General features: G+C 41.4%; 1 protein-coding gene across 1 annotated transcript in view; it reads right to left on the bottom strand.

Moving 5' to 3' along the window:
• Window positions 1-23,818, bottom strand: part of P2RX3 (purinergic receptor P2X 3) — an 87,602-nt gene extending 63,784 nt beyond the window's left edge. Inside the window, 2 exon segments of the mRNA XM_044299620.1 lie at window positions 10,180-10,315; window positions 23,700-23,818. Of these exon segments, the coding sequence (XP_044155555.1) occupies window positions 10,180-10,315; window positions 23,700-23,818 (255 nt within the window).
• Window positions 23,819-24,208: the final 390 nt, after the last annotated feature.

The raw sequence follows: 24,208 nt of genomic DNA on the forward strand, positions 1-24,208 counted from the left end.
CCTGCAATGCTTTTTAAATACTGTTAGTACACTGGCTTGAGCTTGGTGCTGTCAATGTTCAGGAGACCTTGCATTTCAGCCATTGTTACATGGTGAGGAATGCTCTCCTGGACTTGTAACATCAGAACAGCCTGCCGTTATACCATGTCGAGCGACTGTATGAGCAGCGGAAAGCCGTGAGCGATTTTGTCATGCACCAGTCCGCCTCAGCAGCATGGAGCATGTTTTACATCGAAGTTAGGCAGTGGCAGCTCATCCGGTGATGAAGCCTTTCGAAGAGGCCACAAAGTTTGTCAGCAGGGACAACTGTGGCATAAGCAATGTCACCCCCTCATATTTATCTTAGAATAGACAGTGATGCTCATGCAGCAGGGGATGGCAGTGGAAGAAGAACAGCCAATGCATCTATGCATCTTGCTGCCTACCCTGTAGCTGTTGGACACCTGCAAGTAGAAACTACCATGGAGGAGGATGGAGATGCCACTGCCAGAGGAGGAGGTGGAGGAGCCAGAGGACGATGGCACCAGTGAAGGGGGTGGAGCCAAAAAGAACAGGCTCCTCAGGCACACTAGCCAGAATGATGAGCTGTATGCTCGCTTGCTTATGCAGTGACAGGTGTATCATTGACACGAAGCACCCACTTCCTGCCACCACAAGCTGTAGGAACTGCAGCAGCAGAAGCAGACAGTACGGTCTCCTAAACATGATTCAGCATGTTTTTCCACATGCCATGCCAGGCTGAGGACAATCAGCAAGCCAACAGCTCACACCTCAATGCCGAGGTTCAGGCCTACCTACGCTCTCGCCAGTCTCTGGCGCGTACCCTGTTTCCTTACCCCATGGATTTCTGGGCAGGCAGACTGGAACAGTAGCCGAACTGGCACAGCACACTCGCTTTCCTCTTTGTAGCCCAGCCTCCAGTGTCATCCTGGGGGGCGTGGTGACATCCAAACAGACCAAGTTGTCTTCAGCCAGTTTCCAAAACATCACTTTTGTCAAAATGAACCTAGAGTGGCAAGTTTATACATGCTCCCAAAGATCCATAAACATGCAACATGTCCACCGGGACTGCCGAATTGGAGTTAGGAATTTATGTGAACCAGCCTGTAAACTGATAGATCATGTATTGAAACCATTGGTGGAACAACTGCCCTCTTTTTGGAAGGACACGACCGATATTCTTTGCCTCCTGAATGGTTTACAACTTGAACCAGACGTGTGGATAGCAACATGTGATGTAGTGTCGTTGTATACCAGTATCTGACATAAGGATAGGATTGAAGCACCGAGATTCTTCCTGACGACGTCGGACATTGAAGGAATCAACAGGTGAGTTCATTCTTGAGCTCCTTGAATTTGTACTTACCCACAACTATTTTCTGTTTGGGGGAAGTCTTCTACATACAGCTCCAGGGAACATCTATGGGGGCGATCTGTTCCTGGGGCTGTGGGAGAGGCAGATTTTCCTCTCAGACTTGATTCTGTCTATGGGTGGGGTCCAGCTGTGGGTTCGCTATATTGACAATATTTTCGTCGTGTGGCAGGGCTCACAGTCTGGATTCGGTCAGTTCATTAAATCATTGAACATTTAACAGAACAGAAATAATCTCAATATCAAATTGGCTTATAGGGTGTAGAGATTAGGATTTTGATCAACGAGGAGGGAAGGATAACAACAGACCTCTTTAGAAAAGAGACATCTACGAATGTGCTGCTTCACCATGCCAACTCATGTCATCCAAAGAACCTCATCCATAGTATACCTTACAGTCAATATCTGAAAAACTGAAACGCATTTGTTCGACAGAAGAGAACTTTGAAAAACAAGCTATGGACCTCACATCTAGATTCCAAGAGAGGGGCTACCCAGCACCATGTATTACACAGGGATATGAAAGAGCCAAAAGTAGACATAAGAGATGACCTCAGAACCTATTAGAAATGATCCAGAGAACAAGATGACAAAGTGCGGTTTGTATCTACATACAACCCACAATAAAGGAAGATGAGATCAGCCTTGATGAAGTACTGGAAGGTACTGAGATTGGATCCAATTTTGGAAAAAGCTATCCCTATGGTACCATCGATCACATACAGGAGGTCCAAAAACCTGAGGGACATCTTGGTGAGGAGCTATTACTCAGGTGAGTATCCAGCTAAAAGGTTTGGCTCTAAGGGACCACAATAGGGGTGTTCTCCCTGTGGAAAATGTTCTGCTTGTACAAATGTGGATCGAGCCTCACACTTCTGTAATCCAGCTAAGGCTGTGTCACCGCCAGAGATCTGAGAAGCTCTGACAGACGTTCTTCAGTACCTCTTGCTTGAGGTTCTTTTGTTTTGGTTTCGTTTTGTCATCTCATTTCCCTCTCTCAGCTGTCACCCAGTTGCACTGATTGTATCCCTTTATATCCCCTCCCATACTGCATCACTTTGCGGTTTATACAACTTCCTGGATGGTGCTCACTGCTAGATGCTGCAACTGCTGGCTCTTCAATTAAGTCTGTTCCTTTATTTGTGTTTTCCTGTTGGTTTGATCCTAGGTGACCCTGACTCCTTCCGTATTAAGTGTAGGGAGCCGGTGGTCGTGTCCCCTCACTATTATTGGGTTTTCAGGTGTCACAAAGTCTAGGTACGAGGGCATGCGATTATCTATCATAAAGATCTTAGCATGGGCTGAGCAGTCAGGGAGAGCGCTAGGGCTTTTATAGGGCTCACCCTTATGTTCCTTAGTTTGGGATCAAGTCAGTCGGATCTTTATTTGTGTCTTCTAGTTTTCTGCAACACCATCCATGACAGGCTGAGAAACAATATAGAATTACCTACAACATCACATGTTGTATGCCAGGGGTGATTTCGTTAGCACAGTGCACATGCCAACTTATATATGTGGGTATGACCACAAGGGAACTGAGGAGACGTGTCCGGGAACATGTACTGGGTATTGATGGGGCGAAGGAGGAACAGGACTTAACTAAACTGAGATCCATACCTAGACATTTTAAAGAATTTCATAATTGTGATAGTTCTGGTTTTCGAGTAAGAGGCATCGACCGGGTGTTCATTTCAGTGAGAGGGGAAAATTGGAGGAAGCTTCTGGGCCAGAAAGAAGAGAGATAGATTTATGAATTGGATTGTGTGGCACCCAGGGGTTTGAATGAGGAGTTATCATTTTCACCATATTTATAATGCATTTACTGGCATTTTTCTTCTTGGCTTTCTTCTGTTTCCCTTTCCACTTTGTGTTGGAGATGGTCTACATTGTTTTAATTATTTTCAACTTAATTTTAACTCCTAGTTTTTTTAATTTGTGTCTATAATAGGTTGTTTGAAAAGAAAAAATATGTAATCGATGGAGTGAAACAGTGGTGGAGTATATACATGACCCATTGTTGGGGAGCGATATAGCTAAAAGTACAACCGGATAGGGCTGGACTGAATGGATCTAGGCAATTTTACATTGATGCATAATGTTTTAATCATATACAATGCCTGTCCCTAAAAAAAGTCGCCACCCCCAAAAAAAAAAAAATATCAATGGGGTTAAGGGCTGGACTCTGTGGTGGCCAATCCATGTGTGAAAATGATGTCTCATGCTTCCTGAACCACTCTTTCAGAATTTGAGCCCGATGAATCCTGGCATTGTCATCTTGGACTATACCCGTGCCATCAGGGAAGAATAAATCCATTAATGGAATAACCTGGTCATTCAGTATGTTCAGGTAGTCAGCTGACCTCATTCTTGGAGCACACACTGTTGCTGAACCTAGACCTGACCAACTGCAGAAACCCCAGATCATAGCACTGCCCACACAGGCTTGTACAGTAGGCACTAGGCATGATGGGTGCATCACTTCATCTGCATCTCTTATTACCCTGATGTGCCCATCACTCTGGAACAGGGTAAATCTGGACTCATCAGACCACATGGCCTTCTTCCATTGCTCCAGAGTCCAATCTTTATGTTCCCTAGCAAATTGAAGCCTTTTTTTCTGGTTTGTCTCACAGATTAGTGACTTTCTTACGGCTACACAGCTGTTCAGTCCCAATCCCTTGAGTTCCTTTCGCATTGTGCATGTGGAAATGCTCTTACTTTAACTATTAAACATAGCCCTGAGTTCTACTGTTGTTTTTCTTCAATTTGATTTCACGAAACGTTTAAGTGATCGCCGATCACGATCATTCAGGATTTTTTTCTCGCCACATTTCTTCCTCGAATACAATGGGTCCCCACTATCCTTCCAGTTTTTAATAACGCATTGGACAGTTCTTAACCCAATTTTTTTAGTTTCTGCAATCTCCTTTAGGAGGCTCATAACTATTTGCTTAGTTAAATCCAGGTGGTGATTTATTTTTTTTTTGGACAGGCAGTGTATTGTACATGTCTTTTGAGTTTGTGTGATATGTACCTTTTGTCCTATCGAGACTATTATTCATTTTAAGCACTTTCACTTTTGAGCTTGTCACTCGGTGAGCACTGCATGTTCTCAATTTGTCACACATACAGTGTTAGCTATTAATCAACACATTTTTCGCACTTATGAATGATATGCTTTACTATTATATGAAACTGTGATGTGGAAATGCACTTTACGATGAATTTTGATCCTTCACTATTTATTTATTCTACAAGGGTTGCCAATCACTGAGCCTATATATGAATTATGTTAAATATTATACTGTAATCACACACGTTTGTGATTTCAACATCTGATACAATCATGTTTATTTATGATCATGTTTATATATTTTTATATGGAAATATGATGGGATATTTTGATACATTTCTTTGAATGGTACCTTTGATATGTCATTATACTGTAATTATGGTATTTTCCCCTCTTGGTGGTGGTGCTGTGTCTCGGTTGTTCCATGCACTGTGCCGCTTGTGTTCAAGGCTGGAGCGCATCTGCAGTGACTTCCTTCCGTTGGTGGTGCGCTCCAGCGTGGAGCACAGGGCCATCTTAGAGATCGGGCTGGGTCGCGCATGGCGGGTGCTTCATATGCCTCAATTTGGTTTGGCGTGTGTGTCCCGCACCTCGCGCCCTCCCCATCCGTCCCCACTTGTAGCAGCTCCATAATCTACAGGATTTCTTATAGGAAACAGCTGTGTTTTAATTAGTGGTACATATGAGTATATAAAGGAGGTACATGTTCTCTCTATCCCCGGAAGAAGCCTGGTGTGGCAAAATGGCGTTGAGAGAGGAGGACACTGCAGGGTTGGGCTGTCACTTACGTTATTACTTATTTACTGCTGGTATGGTCCTTTGCTATTCACTTGTTAATACTGGGGATTTTAGCCTCTTTATGGTACTGACATTATTACGCTACGTTCGTTTATAATATTATTGAATGACAACGTTTTTAACCTAGTTTTTACTACCAAGATTGGGGTGGAGAGCACGGAATTTTTGGATCTATTAATCACCAAGAGAGACAATAAATATATATGCCAGACTTATCAAAAACCTTCAGCTAGAAATGCTTTTATCTTGCACTCTAGCTGCCATCTACCCAATTGGTTACTAAACATACCGTTCGGACAGTTCCGTCGACTGAAACGGAACTGTACCGAAGATTCCCAATTTGAGATAGAAGCATTGGACATGAAGAAGAGATTTGTTTCCAAACAGTACCCAAGTGACCTATTAGATAGTGCGTTGGAGAATGTTAGAAAAATACCTAGAAGTAGGCTCCTAACAAACAAACCCCCCCCCCCAGAATTACAACAAGAGTCCCAGTTTCGTTTAATACTCCCCTACACTGTCCAATATAAGAAAATTAAAGAGATAATCAGAAAACATTGGTCCCATTTACTACAAGACAAAATTTTAGGCACATTGATCCCAGTAAGACCGCAAATCACTTTTACAAGGGCACCAAATTTGGGAATAAAAATAGCCCCGTCAGTTAAAAACAAATTGAAAAAATCCCCAGATACCGGACATTGGATGAGCCTTAAGGGGTTTTTCAGATGCGGCCAATGTGCCGGCTGCAAAGTGACTAAAGCCCCTAAAAATATTAAACAGGTTGGCTCAACACAAAACAATTTTTCATGGGAAATCAGGGATTTTCTGACTTGCAATACAACGAGTGTGATATACCTCGTTCAGTGCCCCTGTTCGAGACAGTATATAGGGAGAACAAAGAGAGCTTTGAAAGTGAGGATATCCGAACATGTTTCTAACATCAGAAAAGGATATCCCAAACACTCACTTTCAAAGCACTTTAAAGAGGCACACAACCAAGACCCTAGGGGATTGATCTTTATGGCTCTGGAGAAAATAGATATACACTGGAGGGGGGGGGAAACATGTGGAACGAATGTCCCGGGCAGAATCACGACGTATCTATGATTTTGGTAGCCTGATTCCGGAAGGTCTCAATGCCGAACTTGAGATTTTTGGCTTTATATAGATTCCTGGTCTTCCAAAGTGGCTGGTCTGTGTGCCTATCATCCGATGGGGGATCACATGTCAGGCCGTTTATCGGCGCTGTGACCCCCCCTCGGAGATGGACCCACACACCTATTACATCATTGATGAATATTAGAAGAAATATAGAGAAATTTTGCCACTAGACTTTATGACCTTAAACATTATATTTGAATGATGGTTCAGAAATCCGTGCCCTCTTTTCCACCATACACTCTGGGCCTTGGTACCTACTTGATTGGACGTTGTTTTAATATCCTTCTCATATTTTATAGTTCATATATATTTTATTGTTTTATCTAATTGTATTTTATTCTATGGTATTTTATCATTAAGACCGCATCTATATTGTTCTTATATAGTAAAGAAGTTGACTAAATATTTACATTATGTGTTTACATGCATATTTATATATCTTTTATGTGATTTGCCGCTGATAACATGCTTGTGGAAATACCTCCTTTACTATATGATATTACTATAATATAAAGGAGAGAATGCAATCGAAAACGCATATGCGGTTAAAATACCGCATGAAAACCGCACCGATACTGCAAGCAGTACAAACCGGATTCTTTGATCCAGAGTTTGGAGAGTACTGAGTAGACTACAAAAGGAAGTGACACTACAATGGGGGTAGAGCCACTGAGGAAGGGGAGAGACGTCCCCGAAACGCGTCTGGCGAGTTCACCCCCAAAGAAAGACCCGGAATCATCAAACTAGTTCTTTAAACTATCGGATGTTGGAGCGCTCCACTAGATACCTAAAACGAAAGTAGCCGGAGGAAAGAACAGACTGAACCCCCTGTAAGGCTAATCCCGCGAGACCAACGTCACGTGATACAACAGCCACGAGTAAGGACGCACAACGGTCTCGAGCGAGGACGCCGAACAGCGTGAGGAGAAGCCGGCGCATGGTGGTGAGTAGTGGTATCTTACCAGCGGTAAGAGGAAGAGCTCTCCCAGCTACCGGACCCGATCTAATAGGGTAAGACATACCGGTTATACCTTACTCCCCACCTGCAGCCATATAGTGACCGTATGACAGACTCACAAAAACGGGACTTGATTTACTTCCTGACGTATCACTACCATCCGGCCAGAGTGCCGTCTTTCATCACAGCGTATATCCCAGCAAAGGATTACCGTAAGGAGGACTTCTATCTCACACTCCAGTGAGATTTTGCTCAAGCTCGACCACAAGAGCAAACTAAGAGACTTATTTAGAGCTGTCCCCAGATTGCAGCCCACAGTGCTTTTTGATATTGCGGCATCTTTTTTATCTTTGTGTATCTTTTTTATTATTGTGTATTGTATAGGTTTTATATATTAAATTGTCACTTCTTTTGATCCCACATATTTTGAGTGCCAGCCTCCACTTCTTTTCATTATTATTAGGACCTTCCATGTTTACACATGTATTTACTTCTGTGAAGGCATTAGCTTTTGTGGTTGGCTGACTCTGCAGCGCACTCTTTATCCTCTCTTTGGGGCATCTATCTGCTGCTGCCTATTGTATTATTTTATGTGATTATTTTTTTGGATACTGTGATACATATAAATAAAGTTTACTTTTATATTATTGGTTGGAGGATATTTTTTCTTTGGAGGTTTCAAAATGAACCAAGCCTGGATTGGTGAGGGTTTTCACACTCTTCCGGCTGAGGTCGATGAATAGATCTGGCCTTGCTGACGGTGCCCCAACTTGACACTGTTGCTGTCTGCCTGCCACCCTGCCTCCATCATGCCACTGTTGCTGCCTGTCGACCATCATGTTCTGTACGACTGCTGCTGTTGCCTCCATCATGCCACCGCTGCCATCATGCCACTGCTGCAGCCTGCTGGCTATCATGTTCTGTACGACTGCTGCTGTTGCCTCCATCATGCCACTGCTGCAGCCTGCTGGCTATCATGTTCTGGACGGCTGCTGTCTCCATCATGCCACTGCTGCCTTCATGCCACTGCTGCTGCCGGCTATCATCTTCCGTAAGGCTGCTGCTGCTGCCTCCGTCATGCTGCTGCCTGCCTGTCAAGATATACCATATGGCTGCTGCTGCCACTGCTTTGACTGCTGCTCCTTGCTGCTTCCTACTGCCACCGATATTAACGCTACTCATCTGCCACTACTACCACTACTACTACAACCCATAGACAGCAGACCTACTGCCTTGTATGTTTTATGCTATGCAGTTTCTGCTGCTGCTACTATTGTGGCTAAGTGCCTCTAATACCCTACCCTTTCCACATCCACACTGCAGTGCTGCGACTTCCAATTAAAAGGGAATTTTTCTAGGCTCATTCACAATGAGCTACCTTTTCTTCTGACAATTAGGTTCAAGGCTTAATTTTTGGTCCCCCAACAAGCCACTTAAAAAAAAAAAAATATTCCATAATGGTGTTGGGCACGAATATTCGAATCGCAAATTTTAATCGCTACTTTGAGAATTCGAGAATATTTTGAATATATTTTGAGAGAGACAGCAGTGTCATTGCTGTGCTCTGTGCTTTACTGTTTAATTACATTAGTTAGTTAGCTTATATATATAAAATGCAGATAGTTAGTGGAGATAGTCAGTGTAGGTTAGATAGTGATATAGTGTAGCTGATAGGTTCCAGTGCAGGGTGTTAGCTAGTGTAATAGGTTCTGCAGTCCATACATACATGCTACAGACATAGTGCTGTGATGTCACAAGTTTACAACAATACTTAGTGCACCAATCAGTAATATGTAGTCAGACCTGCTAAAACGTGAAGCTGCACGTATTGCGCAAAAATATGTGCAACATTAATTGCCAATTTGCGCAATCGCGATTATATTGGGGCACTCTATCTGCCTATAAAGCTATTGTAATGTTCTTCCGTGCCAACCATTTTATCAGTCTCAGGAAACTTCTAGCAGCTTGAAAAATGTAGCAACAGTGACCCATGCCTATATTACGCGCACAATACGCACATATTACATTGCCGATTTTCGCAATCAAGAAAAAAATCGCGAATTTGAGAATATATGACAAATAATCGCCCAAATATTTGCGCAATATAACTAATTTGAATATTGCCCCTGCCGCTCATCACTATTACATAACAGAGGGTGTGTTTAAACACCATCTGCCCCGATAAGGTACAATTTTTGGAAGCTTTGGAATATGAAAAAGCATGATGGTGCGGTTATTTGTTAATGCCGTTAAATGTGTGTTTACCCTTGGCTATGTATGTGAGTGCCACTCAGACATGATTTACTATTTCTGTCAATGCATGCAAGAGCTTGGGGACGGAAGAGAGAAAAAGCAAGAATTCATAAAAGATTTACGAAAATTTCTAAAATCCGAATAGCATCAAACACTTCTGGATCAATACTGCAAATGTAATAACGCAAATCTATACCTCAGATCAAAAAGATACACCAAAAGACAGGCACTTGGGAGGTCTGCTGTGAAGTTTGGTGCAAAGTTGCTGCTTGCATTTTTATTACCTTGAGTATAAACTCTTTCTTTAGAGTCCACTTTGGGTTTTGGCCAATACAAAAACATACAAAAAGTATGTGCCATCTCTTATCCTTTAGCCTAGTAGTGTGGGAAATAAAGCAACTCATTTATCAAAGTCTCATAAAAAAGGGGTAATAGTAATGAAACAGAATTCACCTTTTATTTTTGACCCTCCTCCATAAGAATTTAAATTAATCAGACTTTATATTTATGTGGCATTTGACTGTAATACAGATCAAAATGGGAGAAGAGTTTGAGACTTACCTGTTGGGGGATTACATAGTCTGCGACATCCATAACACGGTTACTGTAGCGTCCAACACCCTTCACTTTTGTCATAACCGATGATTCAATTGAAGAGTCCCGAATCTGATAAGCTTTTTCATGAAGAAAAACCCAGCTGAAACCAGAGGTGAAGAGATCAATATGGCATCCAAAAAACATATCACTGATGTAAATATGAGTATATCATCACTCTGAAATAAAGATGGCCTTGTAGTTCGCCTGGCGGTCGTTTCGCGGCGAACTTTGCTCATTCGAGGTTCGCTGAACGGGCAAACATATGGCGATGTCCGCCGGCGCCATATTCTTTTACATTGTGAAGAACTTTAACCCATGACACATCCATCAGGTGGGACAGGACAGCCAATTGAGACGTTTCAGCACATGGACATACCCCCTACCTTTTAAATAAACCTGATCTGGCTGCCAGTTTACATTCAGTATTTTGCCAGTTAGGGAGAGGTTGCTGTGTGGAGCAGGGACAGACTGTTAGTGACACCAAACGCTAGCTAATAGGGCCCCAAAAGTCCTATTAAGGACTGGTATAGGTGTGCTATCGATAGGTGTGACTTACTGAAGGGTGTGATATACTTATAATATACTTTCTAACATAGAAATTATAATATAGTGCAATTGTATTGTGCAGCAGTTGTGTGCGTTTCTGCTGCGATACCGCAGGTATATAGAGGGGCAAACGCTCTTGGAACAAATAATTACAACTAGTGTGATATACCAGTTGCCCCCCAAAAAAGTGATTGAAGCAGGGATGTTATATACCAATAATATACTTTCTATATAGTGCATTTGGGTAGTGCAGCATTTGTTTGCGGTTTTGCTGCATTACCGCATCTACACAGAGTGACAAACGCTATTGGAACAATGTCCCCTGATTAAGATCATAAGGAATTTTTGTCATTGATCCCCCTCTAGTATGTCACTGTCCATGTTGTGGGACTATTTGTGCACTTCTACTAAGTATTTGAAGGCTGCAAATATGAGCTGGAGGTTTTTCAGGTTCGCCTACCATTAAAATGAATAGGGCCGCCACAAACTTGCGGTACACGAACATTTGATCACGTTCGCGCGATCGCGTTTGCAAACCGCCCCGGCCAATTTTTATCCATCACTACTCTGAAATGCCCAGTCCGCAGGAAAAAGGGGAGACATAACACAAGGGTGTTCATTTGAGTGTAGTAATATCACAAATATATGGAACAGATAGGTGTATGTGCTCATCTTGCATCCTTGTACTAGAGATGTACACAATGCAGGGTAGACTACATACTGTAGCTGGAGAGCTGCAAGCCTTGGTGCCTGCACAGTGTGGAGGACAAATAGGCAATAGATCCTGCCGCTGACTCTATAGTTTTCAATAAAATATCAGATGATTGCTTGAATACAGAGTCTTGAAACAGATTCTTCATGAGGTACAAATAAGATATGCATACCGTTTCACTGAAATAGTAAAACTTAGAAGGAAGCGGAAGTAGCTTTAATGAAAGGTGGCAGAACCGCAACCCCCCCCCCCCCCCCCCCCTTATACCACTTGGAGCCGAAACAGAGTTTGGTAAAAAGTTTTTTTACAGTAGAAATTAATTTCTGAAGTTATTACCCGAAGTCTTCGCAAAGTAATAACTTTGTCTCACCGGAGCCAATACATTCTAATACTGTACGGAGTGCTCGCTCAGTACAGTATTCTAACAAAGTTTTATGCAAATTGACTTTGGATGTTTCATCCAAAGTCATTCGCTCATCCCTAGTCACGATCCTCTCATGTCTATTGGACAGAATAATAAAGAAAATACCTAATGACTGACTGACCTAATTCTATAAAACTTGCTGACACAATGAACGAGACATGTTTTCCTTCTGTGGACTGTGTCTTCCATCATACATGCAGTACATGTACGGCAAGCAGTACGTGCTGCAGGGTGAGAGGGCACATGGTGCTGCCCCAGCAGCCAGCAGTGTTTCATGTCAGGTTACGAGGGTCTGTAGGTATACACTTGAATACTCTGCCTAGTGCCTGTAGTCTGCCAGAGACTGGCACAGTCAACGCAATGATGTCATAATCATCAAGCCCCCTGAGCCTTGCTGCAAGCAGCACAGGACATTTTGTCTTGCACCGCATTGCTGACAGCGGCATGGAAGTAAGTATTTGTATTATTTTCATTTGTCAGCAGCACTATTAGGATTTTTAGAACTGGGGGATGCTATTAAAACTGGGGCACTGTCAAGAGCATTAAAATAACTGTAGCAGCACTTCTGGGGTAGTATAGGGGGGTCATTGTTATAACTGGGGCTGCACTATTGGGGCAGTGTGGGGGGCATAATTATTACTACTGGGGTAGTACTATTGGGGCACTATGGGGGATCATTATTAAACTGGGGTTGCACTATTGGGGTAGTGTGGGCGGTGTTATTATTAGAACTGGGACGGCACTATTGTGGCATCATAGAGGGCAATCATTATTATAACTTGGGAGCACTAAAGTACATTAGTACTACAGGTGGCACTATAAAGGGACATTGTCATTACATTATGTGGGCTTTACTACTACTGGAGGCATGATAAGGAGTATTAATACTTCTGTGTGCATCAGGTGGCATTTTTTAAACTAGGAGAGAGTTTGGTGGGATTTTTAACAGTGGGCACTAAAGGGGGGCATTAGTACTTTTGGGGCATACTATGGAGACTTTATTACTACTAGGGCCACTATGGTAGGCATTATAATGGGGCATATTTACACTGTGGGGGCTTTATTACTACTGGGGTATTATGGTAGGTTTAATTACTACTGGGGCATTATGGCAGGTTTAATTACTACTGGTGCACTATGGTGGGCTTTAGTACTACTCAGGTACTACAAGGGGGCATATTTACTACTGAAGCGCAAATTGTTTACTTTAATACTACTTTGGGGGCTGTTATTGGCTTTATTACTAGTAGGGCACTATAGGGGACATAAGTACTACTGGGGGCACTACAGGGGGGCATATTTACTACTGGAGCACAATGTGGGAACTTTAATACTTCTCAGGGGACTGTGATGGGCTTTATTACTAGTGGGTCAATATAGGGGGCATTAGTACTACTGGGGGCACTATAAAGGGGAATATTTACTACTGGGGGGCACTATGGGGGCTTTAGAACTATTGGGGAATATGGTGGTCTCTACTTCTAATGGGTGAACTATAGGGTGAATAATTACTACTGGGGGCATTATGGTGAACTTTAGTACTACTAGGGGGCATTATTACTTCTTGGACAAAGTGGGAGACATTATTGATATAGGGGGCACTATAGGGGCATTAATACTACTAAATTCTGAGAGAATTATTACTATTAGTAGGACTTTTGGGAGCACTATTACTGGGGGGGGGGGCACCCTGGCAAATTATTAGCTTAGCACAATAATTTTGGGGGACACTGTTTACAACACTATTACTGTCAAGGGCACTATTTGCTGGGCACATTTATTTTCAGGGGAACTATTTCTGCAGTATAGTATTGGGAGTACAGTGGGCACAGTATTGGGGGTAGCAGATAGGATATTGAGAAGATGGGGAGGATGATGTAAATGTAGGAAACTAAGATGTCTGTGTGGCAAACTCTGCAAAAACGAGGCATGACTGAAAGAAGTCATCATGGTAGATTGGTTCGAATGGAGAAGATAAGGAAAGAGAAAATCAGAGGAGAAATCATTAGATGTACAGTAGCATGCAAAAGTTTGAGCACCCCTAGTCAAAATAACTGTTACTGTGAACAGTTTAGCAAGTTGAAGATTAAATGATCTCCAAAAGGTATAAAGTTAAAGATGACACATTCCCTTTGTATTTTAAGCAAAAAAAAAAATTTATTTTCATCTTTTACATTTTCAAAATAACAAAAAAGGAAAAGGGCTCAAAGAATAATTGTGGGCACCCGGCATTGTTAGTACCTAGTAGCACCACCTTTAGCAAGTATCACAGCTTGTAATCACTTTTTGTAGACAATTCTTGTTTGATGGATTTTTATCCATTCTTTCTTGCAAAAGTCTTCCAGTTATGTGAGATTCCTGGGTTGTCGTTTGAGGTCTACCAACAGATTTTCAATGATGCTCAGATCAGGGGATTATGAAGGCCATGGTAAAACCTTCAGCTTATGCTTTTTCAGGTAGTTTCAGGTTGTCATTTCCTTAGTTTGAAATGTAACGAAGGCTATTTTCAGATCTGCATTTTTACTGAATGTGTTATGGATCAGCATAAACGCTTCCATTAGGATAATACAACCGGCTGCATCCTTTATGAACGGATACGATTGTATTATCTCTAAAACAGCCAAGTCAAGGGGTGCTGGTTTTCTTTTGTGTCCGAGAAAACAAACCCAGCACCATTGACTTACAGTGTGTTTCATGCCAGATCCATCTTGCTCCGCATCCCATGACGCACTCAAAAACGCTTGCAGCATTTTTCTGTTCAACATAGGAACACAACCAAACGGAATGGAATGCCTTATGGTGCATTCTGTTCAGGTCAGTTTTGTCCCTATTGACAATGAATGGGGACAAAATGGAAGCTTTGAAAAAACTGAAGCTTTTTACTCCAGTATTAAGATCGGATATGATCTCAATACCAGAAAAGAAAAGCGCAGATGTGAAAGTAGCCTAAGAAATGGCAGTTAACAAAAACAGTGAGAGGTCAAGACAAGGTATGTAAGACTAAGAAAAACATCAGTGTTTGATTGATAGAATGGCAAATCAGAACCTTCTCTTGACTGTAAAAGGCATTCAGGAAGATTCAGCAGAATCTGGAGTTGTAGTACATAGTTCTACTGTTCATCGACACCTGCACAAATATGGCCTACACGGAAGAGTCATCAGAAAAAAACATCTCCTGCATCCTCAACACAGAATTCAGCATCAGAGGTCTGCAAAAGAACGTTTGAACAAGCGTGATGCATTTTGGAAACAAGTCCTTTCAACCTGTGAGGTTAAAATAGAACTCTTTGGCCACAATGAGGAAAGGTATGTTTGGAGAAAAAGGAACACAGAATTTCAAGAAAAGAACACCGCTCCAATCATTAGGCATGGGGGTAGATCAATCATGCTTTGGGGTTGTGTTGCAGCCAATGGAACGGTGAACATTTCACAGGTAGAGGGAAGAATTGATTCAATGAGATTCTATCAAATTCTGGAAGAAAACATAACACCAAGCTGAAGTTGAAAACAGGATTTAAACTTCTGGAGAGAGTTATTAGTGACTTGCTATGGGGAAGAAAGAGGGTAAGGCTCACATTGGAATATTTATATAAGTCGCTGGAGCAGGGTGGATTGAATCTTCCATACTTCAAGGGCTATTTTATAGTTGGACAGTTATGGTTATATTGTGAAAGGGAGAAAAGTGCATTGTGTACGACTCTGGTGAGGAGATCCTCGTATAACAATATATTTACTTTACTAGAATCCGGGCAATTGATTAATGTGGAACAGAAGTATAGAGAGGGTAAAAAGTTGTTATCCAAGTCTTGGGACACTATTAGATCATGGCTGGGGATAAAAGGATCGCTTCAATGTACTCCTATTTGGTATAATCTCCATCTACAGGCTTTAGATGGAATAGCTGTCGATCAGTTTTGGCAAAACAATAGCATCCTATATGTTACACAGGTGGTGAAGAATAGAGAGATACGGTCGTTTTTTCGGAGTTAGCACAAAGGGAGACTTTGGATAAATTGTCGTGGTTTAGATATTTTCAGTTGCGATAAGGAAATGTGACCATGCCATCTGATCAGTCCAGAAGCGCAAGTTGTGCACTTTCGGTCCAGTAACAGCATTCCCCGACTAAGATCAGGGAACCTGTTACATTGTGCTAATAGGCTGAAGCCTCAAGCAGGCTTCAGAGCCTATTAGATAAATATAACAATACAGGCCACAAGTCATAGAATGTGTCGGCAGATAAGAACCATTTGGCCCATCTAGTCTGCCCAATATACTGAATACTATGGATAGCCCCTGGTCCTATCTTATATGAAGGATAGCCTTATGCCTATCCCATGCATGCTTAAACTCCTTCACTGTATTTGCAGCTACCACTTCTGCAGGAAGGCTATTCCATGCATCCACTACTCTCTCAGTAAAGTAATACTTCCTGATATTACTTTTAAACCTTTGCCCCTCTAATTTAAAACGATCTCCTCTTATAGCAGATTTTCAATATTCTCTCCTCTTTTACCTTGTTGATTCCCTTTATGTATTTAAAAGTTTCCATCATATCCCCTCTGTCTCTTCTTTCTTCCAAGCTATACATGTTAAGGTCTTTTAATCTTTCCTGGTAAGTTTTATCCTGCAATCTTCAATAATGGCTATATAGCCATCAATAAAAGCAATGGGCAATCTGATTCCCGTTATTGCCAGTTTATAATTTTTTATAAAAGTGATCAAAAAGTTGCACACACTTCAAATTGGTATCACTGAAAAGAACAGATAGTCCCACAAAAAATTTGCCCTTAGACAGCCCCGTACACATAACTACAAAAAAGATATAGAGGTCAGAATATGGTTATAAACATTCTTTTTTTCCTCAAAGGTTAAAAAAAAAATTGGATTAAAACGCAAGAAAAATTATACAACTGTGGTATCTTTGTAACCGTACTGACCTGGAGAATGAAGATAACAGGTCAATTTTACTGCATAGTGTATAGTGTAATAAAAAAAAATATAAAAACCTTTATCAGAATTGAGTTTTTTTCCCAATTCTAACCAATTTGGATTTCTTTTTCTGCTTCCCACTACATGGTATGCAACCGTAAATAAAAATGGCCCGGTCCTTAAGGGATTAAGGCACTATTTACTAAAATACAATCACCAGGACAAAGGGCTTGGGGAGTTGATTGCCCAAGTATCCAATTAGAGGGATGGGGAAATATACTTGTGAATTTAAGTTCAATATCTCACAATTTTAATCACATGTAGTGTTGATCGCGAATATTCTAATCGCAAATATTTTGCGCGAATATCGGCACTTCGAGAATTCGCGAAAAATTTCAAATATAGTGCTATATATTCGTAATCGCAAATATTATAGATTTTTTTTTCATCAGTAACCTCCCATCTTGCTTGTGGGCAAATGAGAAGGCTGCAATACCTTTGTCAGAGCTTAACAACATCCCTAGCAACCAATAGGAAAGTTGCCTATCCCTTTACTATATAAGAACCTCCCCCTCCCAGCAGCCATTTTATGCTGTTTTTTTGCAGCTCTGATATAGTGTAGCTGATAGGTTCCAGTGCAGAGTGTTAGGTAGTGTGATAGTAATTACTGTTTCTCTGCTGTCCATACATAAATGCTACAGACATAGTGCTGTGATGTCAGAAGTTCACAACAATACTTAGTGCACCAATCAGTAATATGTAGTCAGACCTGCTAAAATGTGAAGTTGCACGTATTGAGCAAAAAATATGCACATCATTAGTGCAATCGCGAAAATAATGACTGGAGTTCACGAATTCAAGAATTTGTGAATTTATTGCAAATATTATGCAAAAAATACACTAAATATCGCGAAAACGAATATTGCCTATGCCGATCGCTCATCACTAATCACGTGTTGGTACAATTCAATATTTGTGCAAAAGCAAAATGTGGTTAAGACCATGGCACATGCTCTGCAAACAAATGTGGATAGGGAAATTGCTTAAAATAACATAAAATACGTAAAAATTTAAAATAATCTTTATCTAGGAGGATGAGGTCCATATGGAGTAGGAGGTTGAGGAGGCGGTGGATGTGGCGGTCTAGGTGGGAAAGGTCCTCAAAGTCTTGTCGGGAGCACAGAGAGAAGATACCAGGACCACACAGAGGAGAAGGGGAGCTGCTGCAGACGGTAACAGGCCCAGGTGAGGAGCATAATGTTTATTTTTACACAACATTAATAGAGGGGGAAATGTGCCATGAAGGGGGGGGGGGGGGGGTGATGTGACCAGGTGGGGGGGGGGGGTAATGTGACATGGAGGGAGTTGAAATGTGACATGGAGGTGGTTGAAATGTGACATGGGGGACATGTAAAAAGCAGGGGGTGATGTGACATGGAGGGGGAGAAATCCTCAGCATTTGGCATCTGTGTTTCATCATTATCAGAGACGTGCTGCGGTGGTCCTCCCATGTCCTCATCCTGAAAAATAAGTGGTTGGGCATCGGTGCACTCAATCTCTTCCACTTCTTGGGCAGGGCTATGTGGATGGCCCTGGGAAACCCTGCTAGCAGAGTAATCAAAAAGCATAAGAGACTGCTGCATGACTTGGGGCTCAGACTGCTTGTCTGATTTGCAAGGGGGTGAGATGAAAGACAGATGGCCATGGGCTGTAGGTGCCAACTCTGAGCTTTCAGCAGGGGACTGGGTGGGAGACAATGTGAAGGAACTGGAGGCACTGTCAGACACCCAATCTACTATCGCCTGTACTTGTTCTGGCCTCAACATTCGTAGAGCCGCATTTGGGCCTACCAAAGAAGGCTGAAGGTTCTGTAGCCTAACTCGGACCCGAGGAAGGTGTTTCACTTGTGCTTGTAGCTGGCACAGATCGACCACGTCCTCTACCTGCAAAAGGAGCTCCACCAACACCAGCAACACCACGACCCTTAATTGACGCTCTCCTCATTCTTTGCGTTCACCCACGAAACTAACAGATGGTTTATGTCAGGCGAACAATGTAACCGCCAATAGTCAACAATTAAGTTCACTGACAGTAAGGCAGTGCAGGTGTCATAAAAAGAAAAAATTTCTTGAGGTCACAGCGTGACAGTTAAAGTTACTACATATACGTCACTGTCAAAAAAAATATTAATTTGTCAAACAGCAATGTAACAGCAGTATTTACTGGTTTTATTTGACTGCCAGAAATGCAGCGCAGGCTGCAAATGTAGTATCTAGCACAAAAAGTGTTATTTCTTCAACCAACAATGTAACATCAGTATTTAATGGTTTTATTGGACTGTCATAAATGCAGCGTAGGCCACAAGTGTACTTTCTAGCGCAAAAAATACGAATTTGTCATCCAACAATGTAACAGACACATTTGTGAAATTTATTTCCCTGTCTGCTATGTAGAGCAGGGGTATATCACAGCCAAAAATTTGTGAATGTCGCCCAACAATGTATCAGATGAATTAGTGAAATGTATTTCCCTTTCCGCTATGTAGAGCAGGGGTATATCACAGCCCAAAATGTATGAATGTCACCCAACAAAGTAACTGACGAATATGTGAAATTTATTTCCCTGTCCGCTCTGTAGAGCAGGGGTATATCACAGCCAAAAATTTGTGAATGTCGCCCAACAATGTAACAGATGAATTAGTGAAATTTATTTCCCTTTCCGCTATGTAGAGCAGGGGTATATCACAGCCAAAAATTGGTGAATAACACCCAACAATGTAACAGACGAATTTGTGAAATTTATTTCCCTGTCCGCTATGTAGAGCAGGGGTATATCACAGCCAAATATGCAAATATGTCAACCCCTGAACTCAGAGACGGATTAACTATATTATTGTCCCCGGCACATATGCAGGTGCACTTCACAAAAAAAAAAAAAATTGCCGCCCACCGAACTAACAGACAGATTAAGTATTAAATTATTAATATTTATTTTACATGTTGCATTTCGCCCACAAAAAAATTGCTGTAGGAAGGTCAGCCACAGATTGAACATACAGATAAATTATCTTTCTGTGTCAGGGGTGTACCTGGCCTATGTTGGTGCAGGAACCCACCATCCGAGCCACTTGTGAATGACTGGCCTGATAACCGTGGAAATGTCACCCCACACGCAAACAGATGGATTTGCTGAATTTATGTGCCTGCCTGTCACATGTGCAGACCTCAGAGGTACTTTACACCCAAAAATGGGAATTTGAAGCCCAAAAAGGAAACAGCAGTGTTTAATGGTTTTATTTGACTGACAGGAACACAGCGTACAAATGTACTTTATAGCAACAAAAATGTAACTGCAGTATTTGGCGGTTTTATTGGACTGTCAGAAATACAGCACAGGGCAAAATGGTACTTTATTGCCCCCAAAAAAGGTGGGGTTTTTTTAACCCTAAATGAAACAGATGGATTTAACTGAGATTATATTTCACTCTCACAAATAAAGCACAGGGGTTTTTAACATAAAAAATGGTGGATATGTCACCCCTACAATGGAACAGATGGATTTGCTGAATTTGTGTGCCTGCCTGTCACATATGCAGTGCAGGCCTCAGAGGTACTTTACAACAAACAATGTAAATATGTCACCCCACAACGGAACAGATGGATTTAACTGATTATATTTCACTCTCAGAAATGCAGCACAGGGATACTTTGCAGAAACAAATGGGGATATGTCACCCCCTGGGTCCCTGAACTCACAGACGGTATTATTTCCCCTTCCCCTGGCACATATGCAGTGCAGGTGCACTTTAAAAATGGGTATATGTCGGCCACTGAACTTCAAGAACAGGATTAAATGATTGTCCCTGGCACATATGCAGTGCTGGTGCACTGCTGTTGCACAAAATGGCCGCCGACGCCCACCTAACTAACAGACCGATTAAAACTTTTTTTTCAGTCTCACTGGGCTCAGGGCAGGGTACAAAAATGTTGAATTGCACCCCCAAAACTAAAAATGATGTAGATCGCTGACTTCACACCAAGTGCAGATATCAGAGTCTTTCCTAATCTCTCCCTCACAGCAGCAGCATCCTTTCCCTACAACTAGTAAGAGCAGAGTGACGTGCGTCGCTACGTGACTCCAGCTTATATAGAGGCTGGGTCACATGCTGCACTTAGCCAATCACAACCATGCCATTAGTAGGCATGGCTGTGATAGCTTCTAAGGGCACACTAGTTAAATGCTTGTTGATTGGCTGCCCGGCAGCCTTTCAACAAGCGCCATTAAATCGCCGAACATCGGTACAAAAAACTCTAAAGTTCGGTACGAACCCAAACTTTACAGTTCGGGTTCGTTCAACCCTAATAATGATCCTAAACACATCTCAAGATCCACAATAGACTACCTCAAAAGGTGCAAGCTGAAGGTTTTGCCATGGCCCTCACAGTCCCCTGATCTGAACATCATTAAAAATCTGTGGATTAACCTCAAAAGAGCAGTGCATGCAAGATAAAATCTCACAGAACTGGAAGACTTTTGTAAAGAAGAATGGATGAAAACACCTCAAACAAGAATTGAAAGACTCTTAGCTGGCTACAAAAAGTGTTTACAAGCTGTGATACTTGCCAGGTGGTGCTACTGGGTACTAACCATGCAGAAGCCCAAACTTTAGCTTCAAGCCCTTTTCCTTTTTTGTTATTTTGAAAATGTAAAAGATGAAAATTAAATAAAAAAAACTGTTTTTGCTAAAATCCAAAGCAAATGTATTATCTTCAAATTTATGCCTTTTGGAGATCATTTCATCTTCAACTTGCTTAAAGAGGACCTGTCATCACAAAATGTAATGCAATCTGAAAGCATCTTGCTATACAGTAGGAGAAGCTGAGCAGATTGATGTATAGGTTTGTGAGAAAAGATTCAGCAAAACCAGTAATTTTTACATTTCTGCCTTCTGTGAACATCATTGGTACAGGAGGGAGGGGCTATTAGTGATTGATAGTATTGTGTGTATGTGTGCATAAGAGATAGCTGTCAGATGATGTCTGTGTGCATTCCATATTTTGTGGAACGGAACAGCTGGCCCCTAATAGAACAGTACTATCCTTGTCCGTAATGTGGACAATAATAGGACATGTTCTATTTTTTTGGTGGAACGGAAATACGGACACATGGAAACGGAATGCACACGAAGTAACTTTAATTTTTATGGCGGACCCATTGAAATGAATGGCTCAACATACAGTCCACGAAAAAAACGGAGCGGACATGGAAAGAAAATACATTCGTGTGCATTAGCCCTAAGGCTGTATTCTCGGGATCTCCTGGGACAATACGCCTTTTAAATATATACACTATCAGCCTGACACTAGAATGTAGAAACCTACGCAATCACCCTTTGCTTTGTGCAACCATCGAGTTACCTAGAGCATGTCTACCTGAAATCTCATATCTGTGTTCACAATGACTTATTGTGGAGCCAATCCCATTGGACTGATGGAATGACAGCAATTCAATTTACTCAGCTTTAACTGCAGAGGATTCCCTCTTTTTCATATTAACCATTCAAGCATGCTATAAATACAACTAAGTAGTTATTACTTATACCTATGACCATATTGAGGTTCAGTAAAACCTCACAGATATACAGCACCATAATACAGTACCCATAGACCAACTTTGGGATCCCTACACCTCTGTAATGCTATTTATTACAGGATTTTTCTTTCTGATTAATGTAAATCTTAAATAGAAGAGTGACATGCTATGTATAGCACCACAGGGAGTATAGCACCACAAGAGAATATGTCACCATAATAATGTACAGAGCACCATATAGCTGCACGCAGACTGCCTACAGGTCCATAGTGCCTAAGACACTTAGTGTGCAAGGTACATAAATATTCAGGTGAAGGTATATAAGAGCTCATCAAGCCTATTTTGTTTACACTTATATGAACTATTTTAATTGACAAAATAATATCACTTACTTATAGTATTGACAAAAGGTACAGTGGCTCCAATGTCTTCTGTATAAAAACTGGCAATAATGTAAGTCCTACCATGTTTCAGACATAAGCTTTTCCTACAGATCCCTTGAACATATCCCTATAAAGTCCATATGGTGGTTTAGAGCACTTGCCCGAAAAATGGTGAACCCAACAGGAACCTGTCCCTTGAATGTCCCTGCTTTCCCCTTCCTAAACCGTGAGGAGCACCTCGCACAGTTCCCTTAGCCACTGCTAGTCTGTTTTATCTGCACCATCGTGATTACTTTTTCTAATTCTCAGATCTCTGATGAAAAGGAAACATATAGATAGAAAAGGACACAACAGGGGCATTGACGGACATTGGGTTGACCTTTAAGTGCTCTAAACTATACACACTTTATAGGGATATGCTTATAGAGAGCTTCTTATGTCTGAAACACAGTAAGACTTAGATTAGTCCTTTTTTTTCCATCAAGTTGAAAGTGGAGCCACTGTACCATTGTAAATACTATCTGTCCCATCACACAGCTCCGAGGCCTTATATATTCATAGTGTTCTGTAAAAATGTTGTATTTATTGCCAAAGTCTTACGGATATAACCCCTGAAGAACTACAATACTTTGTTAAATTACCTCTGCAAAACCCAAGCTTTCCACTATCCTTAGCATTATTGCTTCCTGTTTTTTCGTTACAACAAAAACTTAGAAATTCAAACATCTGCATGTGCAAAATATAAATTACCTTATGTCCTGGCTTAAAAAAAGTCAGAGAGACAGACATTAAATTGATAATACATTAAAATCTATTTCTCCCAAATCTTAGAATACCAAAGACAACCTTTTCCATTTCTCCAGTAACGTACAAAAAAAGAATGACCAGATCTACTCACCACACAAAATAGGTTATAATGAGAAGCTGTACTGCCCTGTTGATGACTCCTATTGTCCAGCTTTTAACCACCACGGACTTGGTTGTTTCATAGGTAAAGAAGTCAGTGAAAAAGCCCATGTTTTTAGAAAATTCTCAAGTTGAGGTCTTTTTGGCACAAAACTAATTTCTGACAGGTCTTCTTCCTCCAGCCTTTGCTGTTTTCTGCCAAGATGAGTGTTTGGTTCTTTAGCACTTTTACTAAATGCAGAAGATAACTCTCCCAGCAATCCCTCATAAATTATTAAAACTTTAACCCCCAAAGATCCTTTTAGCTTTAATGATTATATCCAACCTCAGATAGTAGGATTGTAAAACTATCCTCCTTTGTAATCTCAAGTATTTATTCGACCAGGAATGCCTTCTGTGACATCCCATATAAGTGATGATTCTGGTATGCTTGCTTGCCGTAAATGTTTCTCCATATGGCTCTTATCTGATCTTTAAGTAATATGGCCTCATTTCTCAAGC

Source organism: Bufo gargarizans, chromosome 6 (genome assembly GCF_014858855.1).
Source record: "Bufo gargarizans isolate SCDJY-AF-19 chromosome 6, ASM1485885v1, whole genome shotgun sequence".
NCBI classification, from domain to species: Eukaryota; Metazoa; Chordata; class Amphibia; order Anura; family Bufonidae; genus Bufo; species Bufo gargarizans.